Source organism: Bactrocera dorsalis, chromosome 1, assembly GCF_023373825.1.
Source record: "Bactrocera dorsalis isolate Fly_Bdor chromosome 1, ASM2337382v1, whole genome shotgun sequence".
NCBI classification, from domain to species: domain Eukaryota; kingdom Metazoa; phylum Arthropoda; class Insecta; order Diptera; family Tephritidae; genus Bactrocera; species Bactrocera dorsalis.
This window is the reverse complement of record NC_064303.1, coordinates 89,623,579-89,639,121: the sequence shown is the minus strand read 5'-3', so window position 1 is coordinate 89,639,121 and position 15,543 is coordinate 89,623,579. Positions and strand designations below refer to the sequence as shown.

The 15,543-nt window shown below is 37.8% G+C and overlaps 5 protein-coding genes across 11 annotated transcripts in view; 2 read left to right on the top strand and 3 right to left on the bottom strand.

Annotated features, from left to right (window-relative positions):
• Positions 1 to 15,543, top strand: part of LOC115065854 (techylectin-5A) — a 304,739-nt gene that overhangs the window by 95,218 nt on the left and 193,978 nt on the right. The window lies entirely within an intron of this gene.
• The window catches only part of LOC125775766 (techylectin-5A-like), a 337,356-nt gene that overhangs the window by 256,209 nt on the left and 65,604 nt on the right, over positions 1 to 15,543 (bottom strand). The gene's annotated exons all lie outside the window — the stretch shown is intronic.
• Positions 1 to 15,543, bottom strand: part of LOC105232848 (1-phosphatidylinositol 4,5-bisphosphate phosphodiesterase classes I and II) — a 222,669-nt gene that overhangs the window by 151,117 nt on the left and 56,009 nt on the right. The gene's annotated exons all lie outside the window — the stretch shown is intronic.
• On the bottom strand, positions 7,489 to 8,425 carry LOC105233632 (lectizyme). The gene has a single exon (XM_011215753.4). It carries the CDS (start codon positions 8,387 to 8,389, stop codon positions 7,541 to 7,543), a length of 849 nt encoding a protein of 282 aa, XP_011214055.2. The 5' UTR covers positions 8,390 to 8,425; the 3' UTR covers positions 7,489 to 7,540.
• LOC105233631 (lectizyme) lies at positions 14,199 to 15,089 on the top strand. The gene has a single exon (XM_011215752.4). It carries the CDS (start codon positions 14,235 to 14,237, stop codon positions 15,048 to 15,050), a length of 816 nt encoding a protein of 271 aa, XP_011214054.2. The 5' UTR covers positions 14,199 to 14,234; the 3' UTR covers positions 15,051 to 15,089.

The window sequence follows — 15,543 nt, the reverse complement described above, 5'->3', positions numbered from 1 at the left end:
AGACAGAAAAACGTTCGAGATATTTCTTTATTGCCGGTGAGAAACCGGGGATGAACATAAAAACTGTAGGGTGAAGATGCGTAGTTTCAGTTGCTCTGCACCACAATGAGGGCTAAACATAGTGACATCATCGATTCGCCAATCATTAGAGAGTAGCGGAACAAAAGAAAAACAGGAGTAGAAATGAGTTTTGAGAGCAGAAAAATTACGATTCAGTAACGGCTAAAATTCTCTCAGAATGGACTAACGGAGGTTGTCACGTTAATACGCTATACATAGGTACATCAAAACGAAGTCGGATTTAAAGCTGACTAAAATGGACAACTTGGAAAGATGATTCAAAATTATTTGGCCGATATTCTCTAGCCCTGTACCAGCAACAAAAATGGTAACTAATGGTAACTTTCAATGCTTACAGAACCATAGAACTGCATTCTGATTAGGATTACAATTATTCACTGTCATATAGAAGAACATCCTTTATAGTTTGAGGTCAGGTCAAGGACCAACTGTTTTAGTTGTTGAAATCAGGACAAAGTGAACTGATCTCAAATATATATTTTTATTAAAATTTTTATGTTCCAGTTTTTATACCCTGAACAGGATGTAGTTTGCAGTACATAAAAGGCAACGTCGAAGACATAATAATATACAATTCCCACGATAGCCGGTTCTACGCACCGGAATTGACTCGGATTTCATTCGACCGAGGGCTGTCATTTCGGCGATCTAATTCCGTTTGGATCGATGAGTGTTAATTTGTGTTTGTCGTAATTGAAGAAATGCCTTGCAGCAGGGTTGCTCCGTATCCTCCTGACTCATGCTGGCATTGAGTCCAACCCGGGCCTGGAGGAAATTTTCTGCTGCTTTTGCGCAAAAAGGCTCCATCCAAACTCCACCTTGTTCGAAAAGCTTCACAGTGAGACGCTTATGCTCCCAGTTAAGGAGCATAATGAACTCCTCTCCAAGCAGTTCCTGCTGGGATATTTTCGTAGAAATCACCCTTACAGCCATTTGTTTGCAGCGAAACCGCCTCCTAGGAGCAAAAAGAGGTCCCAACCCCACTCATCTGACACCCGTTTCCCTTGAGTCCGACCCCGTCGAAACAACACGTTTCCGCGGCCTCCTAATAGATGACGTCGACGACAACACAAATAACGCTTACTATCCTAACGGGGAGTGATAACCGTTATAACAAAAATAACAACAATAAAATAATATATATATATATATGAGCCGATCTCATCCATCGCCATGCCCATTGCTTATGCTTCTGAAATTTTGCACACGACCTTTCCTTCCGAAGAAGCTGCTTATTTGTTCCAAACGCCGATGTCGGATCGCTATAACATATAGCTCCCATATAAAATAACCGATCAAACTCAAATCTTTCTTCGCAAACTTTTGTCTTTCACCAGATACCTTCACGAAATTTGACACGAATATAGCATACAAGTATAACTGCCGTATACACAGGCAAAACTGTAAGCCCCCTAAAATCTAGCGTACAGAGAGATAGCGAATCGGCGAAGGCTAATATTTTATCCAGAATTAATTGACCGATGTTCTCATGTCAGTTTGCTCAATGCATATCAAAAGGATTCGGATTTATAGCCAACTAAAATTGTCAACTCGTAAGCATTTCTCAAAATTCTTTGTGAATATTTTCTGCCCTAAAACAACAACAAACACACGAATTTTTGGGGTTTATGTTTTTATTTAGAAATACAGTAATTTATTGCTCGATACAGAAACATTTTGTATAGTCTGTGATGAGGTCAGAAACCTACTTAATAAGCTACTGAGGTTAGAGTGCTTATGAATCTGGGATTAGATTGTTTCGAGGACTGGAAAAATTATTGGCCTAAGTGTATTACATCTGGTGGAGATTACTTTGAAGGCTAGGAAATAAATATTGATGAATAATTAAATATTTTGCGTTTTATTTATAACTTTCGGGTACTTTTTTATGACTGTTTCAAGAACTTTATTCAAGTACACAGCATTTTTTAAACCAAAAATATGCATTTTTACATGTGACTCACATAACCAACTGAAGACACCACTTAACCTTAAAACAATTTATTGCCCACTCAGCGCAAATATTTACTCAAGTATAGCTTGTCATTTAAATGCATTCCTTCATTTGCGAAATTCGAATCGTAATGGTATTTGCTTTGTGAATTATTAAAACATAACACCGGGGGAAAATTCAATTGTAATTTTAACATTTCACTTTCATGTCAAATAACATATTCATGGTGTACGCTTAAATACAGCACATCCAATTACGCATTTCTCGTTAAAAAGCACTTGTTTACCCTTGCGCGTATGTGTGTGTGTATGCATAATATGTGTGCTTGCATGCAGCTAGCAGGCGCCGAGGAAAAAACTGCACAATATAAATGCTTTCACGGTTTTATGGTGAAAACAAAACACAAAACGACAGCCAAATCAATAACAAGAGCGAAATGTACATATGTGTAAGTGTGTATGGAGATATATGTAGATATACATATGTATATATATAAACAATATATATATACATATGTGTGTCATCATTGCTATGATACACCGATATTAGCATCTCTATCCAATTCCCATGGTGCGCGCCAAAGTTGTATACCATTGTGTTATTAATAATATTAATTTGTCGCTGTTGTGTATTTAGTGAACTTGACAGTTATGGTCAAACTATGTTAACGGTATTTGATATGTGCTGACCAACTACATAAAAAAAACAAATTTTAATGATTTTGCCATTTCATTGCATGTTCAAATATTTATGCGACTCGTGTCTCTCACCTTTATCAATCATTTGACAAATTCGCTTTATTTCTTTTTTGAATCATCACACTTTTTAGCCATCATTTTCGCATATACTATTCGTTTATCACTAATCATATTTATCATTTGAATAAATAAAGTGTTTAATGATTAATTGTGTTCATTTATTTAAGTAATGTCATTGTAATGTAAATACTAATTACATAACAATTGTCGTTAACCGCAAGCGAATGTGTGACAAGTGCTTGTAAATGATATGTCACTCATACGCCCCGTCAGCCATTGTGGTTAACACGTGAATATATTGAATGCTCTAACTTAAGAGAATCACACATAAACGCGCGAAAAGCTTGAAATTCCATTAAACAACAGTACGTACGTGTTTATAGTATTTATGTGGTCTTAAACTCTAGTAATTATAAGTTCTTATGAATGAAACGTATGCTACAGTAACATCGAAGTGAGTTATTTACGGCAGTGATGCTGGTAATAAGCAGTCATGTTAAGTGTGAAACCTTTAAATTATTTTGGCAAAGTAGTATGATGAGTTTTCCATGTAAGGACTTAATTTTGGACATTGAACTTTCATGGCAGCTATATGTCAGATATTGCAACTTTGACTGAAAAATAAATTAAATATTCCATACATCTTGAAGATATGTTGTCAAATAAAAAAGATTTTTCATGAGAACATCGAAAAATCTAAGTTTCCTTCAGTCCTGAAGAGGTGGACTATGAACTACCTGAGCGGTGGGCAATCATCCGTACTGTTTCAAGGTAAAAGCTCTAGATTGAGAATAATTAAACAGGGAGTCCCCGTGGGAATGTCTATCACCTCGTACGCTGATGATTGCACGATAATGACGTTGGGAAATGGAATTGATGGCATATGCTCTAACGTAAACGGGTATCTCAAACATTCTCCGGTACGGGCTGGGCTTCGATAGGGTTAAAACTCCAACTGTCAATATTTTAGGTGTGACATTTGACACCTTATGTATCTTCATTTCTCATATGACCGCAATTATTGCCAAAGTACAGAGGCGCAACAAAATCTTCAAGTCAAAGATACGTTGTTGGCAACATATAAAGCAATCGGACGGCCGGTCTTTAGCTCCGCCGCATTAATATGGTCGCCTGGATGCAGGGAAAACCAGACGGGGAAGCTACAGACATGTCTGAATACTGCACTCTGGACTACAATAGGAGCCTCTCGATGTTTCCCATCAAATATCTGCACAGTCAGGCCTTCATGTTCCCAATTAATAATAATAAACTCCTCTCCAAGCAGTTTCTGCTGGGGTGCTTTTGAAGAAATCATGACTTCAGTAGCGGAACCGCCTCCAAGGAAAATCAAGAGGTCCTTCCTCAACTACTACTACCCATTGCATACGACGAGCTCGAGCAGCTTTGTTCTGGATATTGTAGCAGGTTAAATTAATACTTATCCATAATCGAACACGATATATCAAATATTATATAAGGGTCATTTATATATGTATATATTTTATAGAGTCTATGATGTTTCCTTCTAAGTGCTACAAACTTCGTGGCCAACATAATGTATATTGTTGAGGGTAGAGTACTGTCATAAGAAGAAACGACTAGAACGTGTTTATATCTATATTCATTATAAGAAAATCGAAATCTGACTGAAATAATTGTGCGATTTGATGTCAGCCGACCTTAAGCAACTTAATTGGCATAAGGACTTACACATTTTTTACGATAGACCTAATAATAAATTATGATTATTTTTTCCCAAGTAGTGGATTCACATTTAAACCAAAGATTTTGTTAACAATTTGTTGATGAACTATAGACAGGCTAACTACAAGTATACATATGATCTTCTCAGTCCTCGAAAGGCCTCTTAGTTGTTTTATTTCTATTAGTTGTACAAATAGGCAAATAATTCCATTATTTTGAAGAGAGACACCGCTTTAATTAGAAACGACACATACCAACACTTGTGTTTGGTATTCAACACAAATATCACCGATGACTATTTTTACAGCACGAATTGGATTTTTGCCAAAGGCTCGTCGTCCTCTTTAGTGCTGTTAAATTTCTTTCTAACGACTATTCTCTTAAAATCTACCACCAGGACTATGTTACTGGGGCTAGAAGCGTACACTGGATGCTGAGTCGATTCGTAGTCAAATTCATGGTATTTTTTTATTGTTTGTTACAAAAATATATATCAGTGATATGTCGAAAACGTTCCATTGAGGTCTTCAGGGAACTCGATGAGTTTTATTTCTAAATCTTCAAAAATAATAGACGTAAATTTTTTTGAAGTTTTCGTTTGGGTACCCAACGCAGACAACGTTTTCAGTTATCATATGTTCTAACTACATACAGCTGTTGACAGCTAATTAGAAACGCTCTTTTCTTGTAGGTGGCTGATGAGTTTAATGATACAAATTTTTGATATACCGTTATTTATATTCCTAAATGTCTTGCATGTTGCCTGTTACTCTATTTACTACTAAGTTCACTCTGTTTTGTAGTTGTGAAGTTAAAGATCTTTTAATTTTTTTCCAAATAGTAAATACGTTACGGTATAGAAGCTAAATTAAGTGGGATAGCCAATTAGAAACATTTTTTCAAAGAATTGAAATTCTTCTGGTGCTAATTTTTATTGGCAATATTATTGATTTCTGGTAAGGATGTGTTTCAAAGATGCGGTTTAGAATATATTAAAATGCATTATTCAACTTCACAGTTAGATTTTTCATCTTCGTCGGTCGGGAAAGATAAGGATAAGGTCGAAGGCCCAAAACAAATTGTTTTGAATGTCCTTAAGCATATACAGAATTTTAAAACTATTTTCAATATTGCACGCAAAGAAAAGACACGAAGAACTGCAACAGTAATAGACCGCAGAATTAATAATATTTAACGAAGATACCCAAAAAAGGGTTCCACTGATATTCTGCATGAAATTCATGGTGAATACGAAGTCCAAATATCCAAGAGAACAATTGCCCGGCGTTTGGTCGAATCTGTACTTCACGGCAGGGAAGCACGCAGGAACCCACTTCTGACAAAAATCGTAGAAATGACGCGTAGACTTTGCCAACCCTTATTGGTCTAAGACAACAAATCAACGGAGGTATGTCATTTGGAACCATGTAACAAAAATTAATCGCTTAGGTTCTGATGGTCGAAAGTATGTTCGCAGTTCAATAATTCAGAAATTGGATCCGTGCTATGTTCCACGCGTAGTTGAGTGTGATGGAGGACCAATCATGGTGTGGGGATGTTTTATCTAGAATGGAATCCATTAGATTGATGGAATTTTAAATACGGAGAAATAGGTCGAAATCCTAAAAAATGTCTTGTTGCCATGGGCTGAGGAAAATTTGCATTTTATAAAGAAGATAACAATTCAAAGCATACGTCTAAGTTGACACAAAAGTTTTTAAACGAAAATTCTATCAATGTTTTGGAGAGGAATCGTCCAGCCCAGACTTAAACCCTATAGAATATCTCTGGATGATGTTAAAAGTGCCGTATGTACCAAAAATTTCCCAAATATGAATGTCCCTTGTGATGAAATTAGAACGGCATGGCAAGCTACACCATTGGAGAGTCTTATAACATAAATTCAGAATTGATAACAACCAACAAAATACTAACTGAAAGTAAGCAAGTTTTTGTAATATTATTACTTTTTGTTGATAAAATATTTTCGTTTCTAATTATTTGTCGCACCCAAATCCAAAGCAAAAACGAATTTTAGACACGATCTTTATTATTAGAGTTTAAATTTAAAATAGGTTTCAATAAAATAACTGAAAATACAATAAATGTACGTGACTTAATGCAAAATAATATCATTTACTTCAAAATATGTGTCGTTTCTAATTAGCTGCCAACAGCTGTATATGGACTAAAGCAAACCACCTATTGCTTCGTTGGTTGATTCACCTGGCAGAGACCCTGAATAATACTGATTTTTGTAAGCGTTTTAATGCTTCTTCAATACAGAAAAATTCTTTCGTCTATTTCTGTTTCTCTTAAGTCCAGAATATAACTCAAAATCCTATATTTTTCACACGAATCGAGAAGTGTTCTAAGATTGATTCAAGGAAAGGGATTTCTAAATTTGGGTAAGACCCAGACAGGGAAAGTATCACCTTTCGAAGTATGTTCAGATAATAAGATTCATTTTATAATTTAAAATTTTGTGACTTTGGAGAGTCCAATCAAAAATATTTTTTTTCAAAAAAATTCAATATAGTTTGTAGTAGCAAAAGTTATTAAAATACGGTAAAAAGGGTGTGAAAATGAAAGTTTATTCTGCTTTCTAAAAACCAATAATTCTTTGTAGAACATCTAAAACCAAAAACAGAAGAACTCCCTAAATCCAAATCCAAGGCGTACAAGTATACAAGTATGTACAGTTAGAAACATAATGTAATCAATAAAGTATTTCCCAAATAGCACTTGACGCAATTTTTTATGACGCTTGTATAAACAGTACTATATTACTTAATAACTTCAAGTAGACTGATGTTTATTGTGATGTCATAAATTTTTAACGAACTGGTTTAATCCATAAGCCAGACGAGTTATACAACACTGGCGTAATTTAGAATTTAGTGCAACGATTTATGGCGTGTTTTCCATATCTGCTAATACAGTTACATAAGCTAGTGCAACACTAATACAATTTGTTAAAACACATATATGTATATATATATAAAACAACTACTTTATTTTGAAGTCATACAGGAAATTCCATTTAATTCAAGATATAATAAGCCCACTGAACATCAGCAATCCACTTAATGTATTGTGAAATCTCGGTATATACCGTTGGGCGATTGTTAACGGCACATGGCAAGTAGCCCCACGAGGTGATACCAACCAATTCGGAGCCACCTTTCGTTTCGTACACCAAAGGACTGCCACCATCGCCTAAACAAGCCGATGTTTTGGCGCAAATTTGATCAACACCAAGTGGCGCATCCTCTGGTAGTTGTTCAAGGCACTGGTCTTTGGGCAACACTTCCGAACGAGCCACTTGCAATTCCTTAACGTATGTTGTTTCTGTAGGTTTGGTCAGACCCCAACCATAGGTCACAACTGTTTGGTTCGTATATGACTCATTGCGGTATGGCAAAAGCACGGAACTCACATCGACACTGAAGTTGAAACCGGGAGTAAAGTGCAATAGCGCAATATCGGGTGAGCTCTCATCACTGACATTGAATAGTTTGTGCGAAAAAGCAAAGTCTATATTGCGAACTTGTGCATTCTCCACACTGGAACGATCCTTTAAACCGGCATAGACGGGCAGGCCAATCACATTTCCAGCTGTGTTTTCCAATTCTTTCAGGCAATGCGCCGCTGTCAGCACCCATTCCTTGGCAATGATGGCACCGGCACAGACGTGTGCGTAGGCAATGGATGATGCACTCAGTGAGACCAAGTATGATGTCGCCAGCGATTGAGATGCGACTTCACCGCCGATGATACGTGCTTCTGGTTGGAATTCTTTAGCCGCGGCCACTCCATCTTCATAGAGCGAAATGTCGGGCTTTGCAATTACCGAGCCGATAAGCAGTAGTCCAAGCAAAATACACTTCATCGTCGCTATTTAAATAGTAAGGTACTAATTGCGGAAATAATCCTATTGTTATAGCTTTTATATGCCATACCGATACGTCGATAACAGTCTGTATGATAAGAAGCGATTAGCAGATTAGCTTAAAGCAACATTTTGGTGATATCGCCACAATAAATGATAAATATGACGGAATATATAGTCGATTTATCAAATAAGTTTACAGACGTGTGTGTGACGCAAGTGCGTATATATTTTCAAGGCACGTTTCGGCGAATTTCACAAATTTGACCAACTTAAAAGGGTTCTTACATACAGCCAGGGGGAAAATTTTTATTCAATGGTGTATTAAACACGAGGTCAGTGTTCAGCTTCATCGTTCATTGGCAGCAGATTTATTTAGTTTTGATAACACGTTGAAATAGAAGCTTTTAGGCATTTAGGTTTGGAAGGAAAATCGCACAATGATGTCATAGAGCCATGTATCCTTTCTTCAAAAAATTACATTAAGGTATCACAATGGCTGCACAAATAGGTCACGTGATAAAAATTCAATATTTCTTAGGTTGGCATAACACCGATTGAAGGTGGCTGATACAGTTTAGGTACCAAGCATCTTAAAAGTTGTAAAAACTCGTAACCATTATGAAATAATAAGCACGAGAGCACTGTCGAAACGATGGTTTAGCAATGTTAAAGCTCAATCTACAGAGCTTCTTAACACTGCACTACACAAAGCCGAAGAGTGTTAATATCAAAAACGCGCAAGATGGCGCCGGTGTCGAATTTCTCCCAAAAACCGTATTTTCCTCCCCAATATGATTTCAAATAAATGCCTCTTTATGCTCCGGTACCCAGTTCAGCCTATCTACATATACACTCCTCCACTATAAGCGACTTAGCCTCATATGCCGAGATCGCCTTTAGTGCCGATTAACTATCGCTAAGTCTAGCTATATGCTGGTTTCGAGAGTTGCAGTGGAGATTGAGTGCTGCACTGTGACTTATAGCAAAGACTTCTGCATGAAGGATGCTCGAAAAACGTCCCATTGGTATGGATTGTGTGGAATACGGTCCCGCAATGCCTGCTTCAATGCCTTCCGAGGTTTTCGAAAGTGCTGCCCCTCAGCAGTATGTCGACCGTTGAGTCATTCCATTCCACCTTACTACCGAGAGTAATTGTACAATTTTTTGTAAATTTAATCCTCTTTGTAACGCCGTCCCTTGAAAGAAAGGCCAATGGCCTTCACGCCTAAGTGTAATTGCGCATTGAACCTGATGAGCAGACAAAGATAAACCTTTGCAGCTTCGATAGTTGAGGGCCTGCATAAACTGTGTTGCCTTAGATGCCCAAGCAACCGCTCCATAAGGGACAAAAGGTTTTACGATCATGATATATAGCTATCCTATGATACCTGGCTTGCAGAACTAGGGTCTGCCCGGCTAGACGTCTGCATATCATGAGTGCCTTGGTGACAGTTTTAAATCTACATGTGAGGTTGAGTCTAATGTAGGGCCAAAGAAATTGAGCTCTTTAGACACATCCAACTCCCGCCACCGAGTGTTTGAGATCGCATATCACAACCCCGTCATTATCCATCGAATTCTGGTCAGTCGTAAATTGGTCCAAAGCAGTGTTTGTGAATCTTCTATCTTATATGGCTGTCCACAATCTTTTCCATCCCTTTTAGCATGAAGGAAGTGAGACTAATTGCCCAGAATGATTTGTCCAGCGAATAGGAAGACCTATCTTGGGGATGAAGATCACCTTTGCTATTCTCCACGCTTTTGGGATATACGTCATCGCAAGGCTATCCCTCATCAACCCTACCAAGTACGCAAGACTGTATCCTGGTTGCCACCTTTAGTGGCCAAGCGAAGTGGTCTAAAAATCGGCTTATTAGTTCGACGATCGGAAATAAGTTCTTGTACAGGAAACTTTTATATTTGGCGAGATATCTTCATGAAATTTAGCGTAGATTATTAATTAAAGCATTAATATAATCTGCGAAGAAATTGTTCAGATCGGATCACTACAGCACATAGCTCTCATACAAACTGTCAAATCAAAATCAAGTTATCGTAAAAAATCTTTTGTATTTGTGAAGGATGTTATAGCTTCGGTGTAAAGGATTTGAATGTTTTTTCCTCGAATTTTCGGATTCAAGCTATTTACATACACAATACATTTTACCTAAAATTTAAGCTATGATTCGCTCTTTTCATAAAGTGTGTAAGGGACAAGGGTATTTGCCATGAAATATATACCTATGATGATTTTCGCACACGTGTGCTCGCATCCACCACTCAGGTGAGAAATTTATTATCTTTCGCTGCATTTTCATGCAGTTGCCGGCCAGACGCAAATAGAGTGCATTTCATTAAGCGCACACACACACACTTGTCACAACTCCACAAGGCATACATATCATACCTACATACATACATATGTATTTATAGTATATAGTAAAATGTGCATGAAGTGTGTTACTGGCGACGGTAAAAGTGATAACTGCAATAATAACGGTAAATGCAAAGCAATTTCATGCTACAGTGAAAATACGCTCGCCCCACCGTTTTACGCTTCGCTTTACGAGTAAGGTCACACAAAGGACGCAGCGTGGTGATATTGTAGCGCATTGATACACGCGGACCACCGTCAATGCATATACCGCACAAGTACAACATAACTACATACATATGTACATTTGTATGTTTGTATATTCGCCCTTCGATGTTGTGTAAAATCAGCGATTTTCTAATCCCACAGCGGCGCTCAGCGCTGGCCAATGTCCGGCCCATAGCACTTGAGTAGAGCACATCCTAACCGGGCGCTTTTGTCTATTTGAAAATGCTGTTATTCCTGGCGTTCGCTTTGTACGCACCGTCCACCACGCGCACCGACTGAAATAACAACCCTCAACACCGTTAAAAATAGACAAATAGCTGAGTACATGCTATATGTGAGCGTGTATACCCTGGAAGTCCTTTTTTACTGAATCAACGAACTGTAAAGCAACAACTTTCCATACATTACAGGATGTATATTTATATATAACGGGTGATTTTTTTGAGGTTAGGATTTTCATGCATTAGTATTTGACAGATCACGTGGGATTTCAGACATGGTGTCAAAGAGAAAGATGCTCAGTATGCTTTGACATTTCATCATGAATAGACTTACTAACGAGCAACGCTTGCAAATCATTGAATTTTATTACCAAAATCAGTGTTCGGTTCGAAATGTTTTTTATCGACAAATTTTGTTCAGCGATGAGGCTCATTTCTGGTTGAATGGCTACGTAAATAAGCAAAATTGCCGCATTTGGGGTGAAGAGCAACCAGAAGCCGTTCAAGAACTGCCCATGCATCCCGAAAAATGCACTGTTTGGTGTGGTTTGTACGCTGGTGGAATCATTGGACCGTATTTTTTCAAAGATGCTGTTGGACGCAACGTTACGGTGAATGGCGATCGCTATCGTTCGATGCTAACAAACTTTTTGTTGCCAAAAATGGAAGAACTGAACTTGGTTGACATGTGGTTTCAACAAGATGGCGCTACATGCCACACAGCTCGCGATTCTATGGCCATTTTGAGGGAAAACTTCGGACAACAATTCATCTCAAGAAATGGACCCGTAAGTTGGCCACCAAGATCATGCGATTTAACGCCTTTAGACTATTTTTTGTGGGGCTACGTCAAGTCTAAAGTCTACAGAAATAAGCCAGCAACTATTCCAGCTTTGGAAGACAACATTTCCGAAGAAATTCGGGCTATTCCGGCCGAAATGCTCGAAAAAGTTGCCCAAAATTGGACTTTCCGAATGGACCACCTAAGACGCAGCCGCGGTCAACATTTAAATGAAATTATCTTCAAAAAGTAAATGTCATGAACCAATCTAACGTTTCAAATAAAGAACCGATGAGATTTTGCAAATTTTATGCGTTTTTTTTTAAAAAAAACGTTATCAAGCTCTTAAAAAATCACCCTTTATATATATGTATATATATTAGACATATTTATATATAATGATATGTAGAATATAATAATATATGTAAAATATGTACTTTGTGACAAAAAGGTACTCGAAAATTTTAAATAATATGAAAAATATCTTATATTTACGATTTTAAAGCACCACATCTTTCACTTTTTTAATATTTTCCTCTATTGAAGAGGTCGAAGGCATGTCTTCAACGATCACTCGACCATCTTTGAAGGCTTGGTACTACTGGGTAGGCTTGTTAACACTGAATCAATGTAATCATTTTCCCAGGGAATTTAATTAAAATGTCCGGTTGCTTTTTTGTCACAATGTACATATGATATAATATATAGAAACATGCTTCATAATTCATGGATGAAATTTATTGCCTTTAAATTCTATGGAAATTTTAAAGGGTTGCTATTATTATTTTTACCATGAGTGTACTGGGGATATCAACACTGATATTGCGTGTGAACGTAATAAACTTTAATAGTAACCGATAATAAATATAGTTTTAGTTCGGCGCGCTGGCGCACGTCCGTTGTTTAATCAGTTTTCTTCTAATCATTTGCTAGTGAGGAGCCTAATATCATACCGTTGATTCGTTTTTTAAGAGTCAATATTTCTAATTACCACTATACTCGTACAATGACTCCTCACATTCAAATAATTTTGTTACGAGTATATGCCTGAATGGAGATCACTTCTGGTTGAAACAACAGATTTTATATAATATATCCTATGAACTCATGGTTTATTTAACAATGTAATTATATCGGGTTTTTCAATAGGGACGCTACAAAGGTAGACCTTTAGGGACAGCAAACGAGCCCGTATTTTTTCCCACTCTCTTGACATTTATCTTAACTTTAAGAGCTCTACGTCAATTCAGTCAGTCAGTCGTCAGTCTAAGAATTAAGGCCCAGCGTGCGACTCCATTAAAGATTTTTCAGCAATTCTAAGTTTCAGCGGTTATACATCGTAAGAATATGAGAGCTGAATAAAAGGCTGAATGCCAAATGGACCGAAAAATCGAGTATCAAATTGGTTTTCACAGAGAAATATTTGACTTAGGCAAAAATAGCATTTTTGCCTGGCGCATGCCAGTATGACTGTGACTTTTCCCTGCTAACTCTCTCCTCCTTGTGCATCAGCTTTTTATGGTATGGGGACTAACTGCAATGCAAAGTTCCAGTTCCATCAGCCTGGAAGAAACTACAGATCGGGCAAGCTCGACAGCCGTTGTTTAGCCGTTCGATACACTCCAGCACCAACAGCGATGTAATGCCAAAAGCTGAAATTGTTTTAAGTGACTCACTTCGTAGGAGGTCAAGCATGGAGTTGCTCCATTCGGTCTAACTAACCAAGGTAACTTTAAACTTATCTGTGAAGCTTACCCTTTTGGTAATGATGACTCTCGGGGAAGAGTCATCAATTAGAGTCTAAATATGTTGCGTCGAGATTACCTTCATTATATCGTAACCTTCTGATGTCATTTGAAGCATTATACAAGTATGAGCCAAGTCTTTTATAATTTTGATAGAAACAAATTGAAACACCCTGTATTTCTACAAAATGTACCCAGAGTAAGCACGATTATCGGATGAAGAATAGCTATGATTGGGTTCAAAGTCAATGTAAAGCCAATTCCTACATTGATAACGATTTCGAAGTGCTGGCTAACCATGAAAAGTTTATAATGGCTGCAGTAAATCATGTGTACTCGTACAGTACAAATGAAATTATAGCTAATCCATCACAGCGCGTTCGTGATTTCGCCCAAATAAATTGATAAGCTATTTTTATCACTAAACACCTAACTATATAAACCGGATTAATTTCAAATTTCGCAATTAGTTAGTTCTTGTACCTCCGCCAAAATGAAAGCTGTTCTTGTCTTAGCCCTTTTCGTGGCGTGCGGCAGCGCATCATCCATCATACAATTCAAACCCAGTCTACCTACTGGACGCGTCATTAAGGGTGAAGATGCCGTCGAACACGCTGCTCCATACATTGTGTCGTTGAGCTCGAAAGCAACATCACACTCGCACATCTGCGGCGGTACCATCATCGCTAAGGATTGGATCGTTACTGCTGCTCACTGTATTTCAAGCCCCGTTGGTATGGGTGCTATTGCTGGTCTACATGAACGTGCCGACGTTAACGAGAAGACCCAATCGCGTGTTGTTGATTTTGGTTTGAAGCACGCCAACTTTGGCGGTGGCGTTGGCCCTTACGACATTGCCCTGTTGCACGTGTCGGAACCCTTCGTGTACAATGAATGGGTACAGCCTGCTATTTTGCCACAACGCGAAGAAATTCATTCCGGCGAGGCTAAACTTTATGGCTGGGGTCAAGTAAAAGCCTTCAACTTTGCCGCTGCCAAGGTATTGCAAACCGTTACAACTCAACTCCTGACTTATGACGAATGCGAGGAAGCAGTCGGTGAGGGTACACAACTTAGAGAATCTAATGTGTGCTCAGACTCACTGCAAAAGGGTATTTCCGCATGCAATGGTGATTCTGGCGGTCCTCTGGTACAGGAACATGAAGGCGTAGCATCTGAACTTGTCGGCATTGTCTCCTGGGGATACATTCCTTGTGGTTATGGTAACAAACCATCAATCTACACTCGCGTTTCTGCTTACATCGACTGGATTGCCCAGGTCCAAAGTGCCTACTACACATTGAACTAACTCTTTATATTATAATAAAGTAAACGTTTGAAACCAAAAGTGTAAAATTTTTTAATATATTTACATATATATATACCCAATGTTCATCTTAGCACAGGTCTTCACCTTGAGAGTGTGTTAAAAACCCCGTCTAGAGTAAAATTTTATACATTTTTCAAAATTTAAGTTCCCCAGCTTTTGCACTCATATACTCGTAAAGTGCTTCTTCATTTGAACAAATCTTTAGGAAGAATAAAATGAAGAAAGACAAATGAAGTTGAAGACACAAAATCATTACTCTTCGCCTAGTAATTTTCTCCAGCTTTACTTTGTCGAATGCTATACAAAGTACTCTAGTTACTAGAAACAATAGCCATAGGTGAAAGGTATTCGATTGCCGTGAAGAAAAGTAAGGGTGTTTCTAACAGTGATCTCACTTAGACAGCTTAGAACTTCGGTTCGTTGTGGTACCTAAAACTCCTACATGTATTATTCATCACAAGAAACTTGCAAA

Bases quoted from the DNA above. Each gene is read 5' to 3' on its own strand.
- LOC105233632 (XM_011215753.4), bottom strand. From the start codon at position 8,389: ATGAAGTGTATTTTGCTTGGACTACTGCTTATCGGCTCGGTAATTGCA.
- LOC105233631 (XM_011215752.4), top strand. From the start codon at position 14,235: ATGAAAGCTGTTCTTGTCTTAGCCCTTTTCGTGGCGTGCGGCAGCGCA.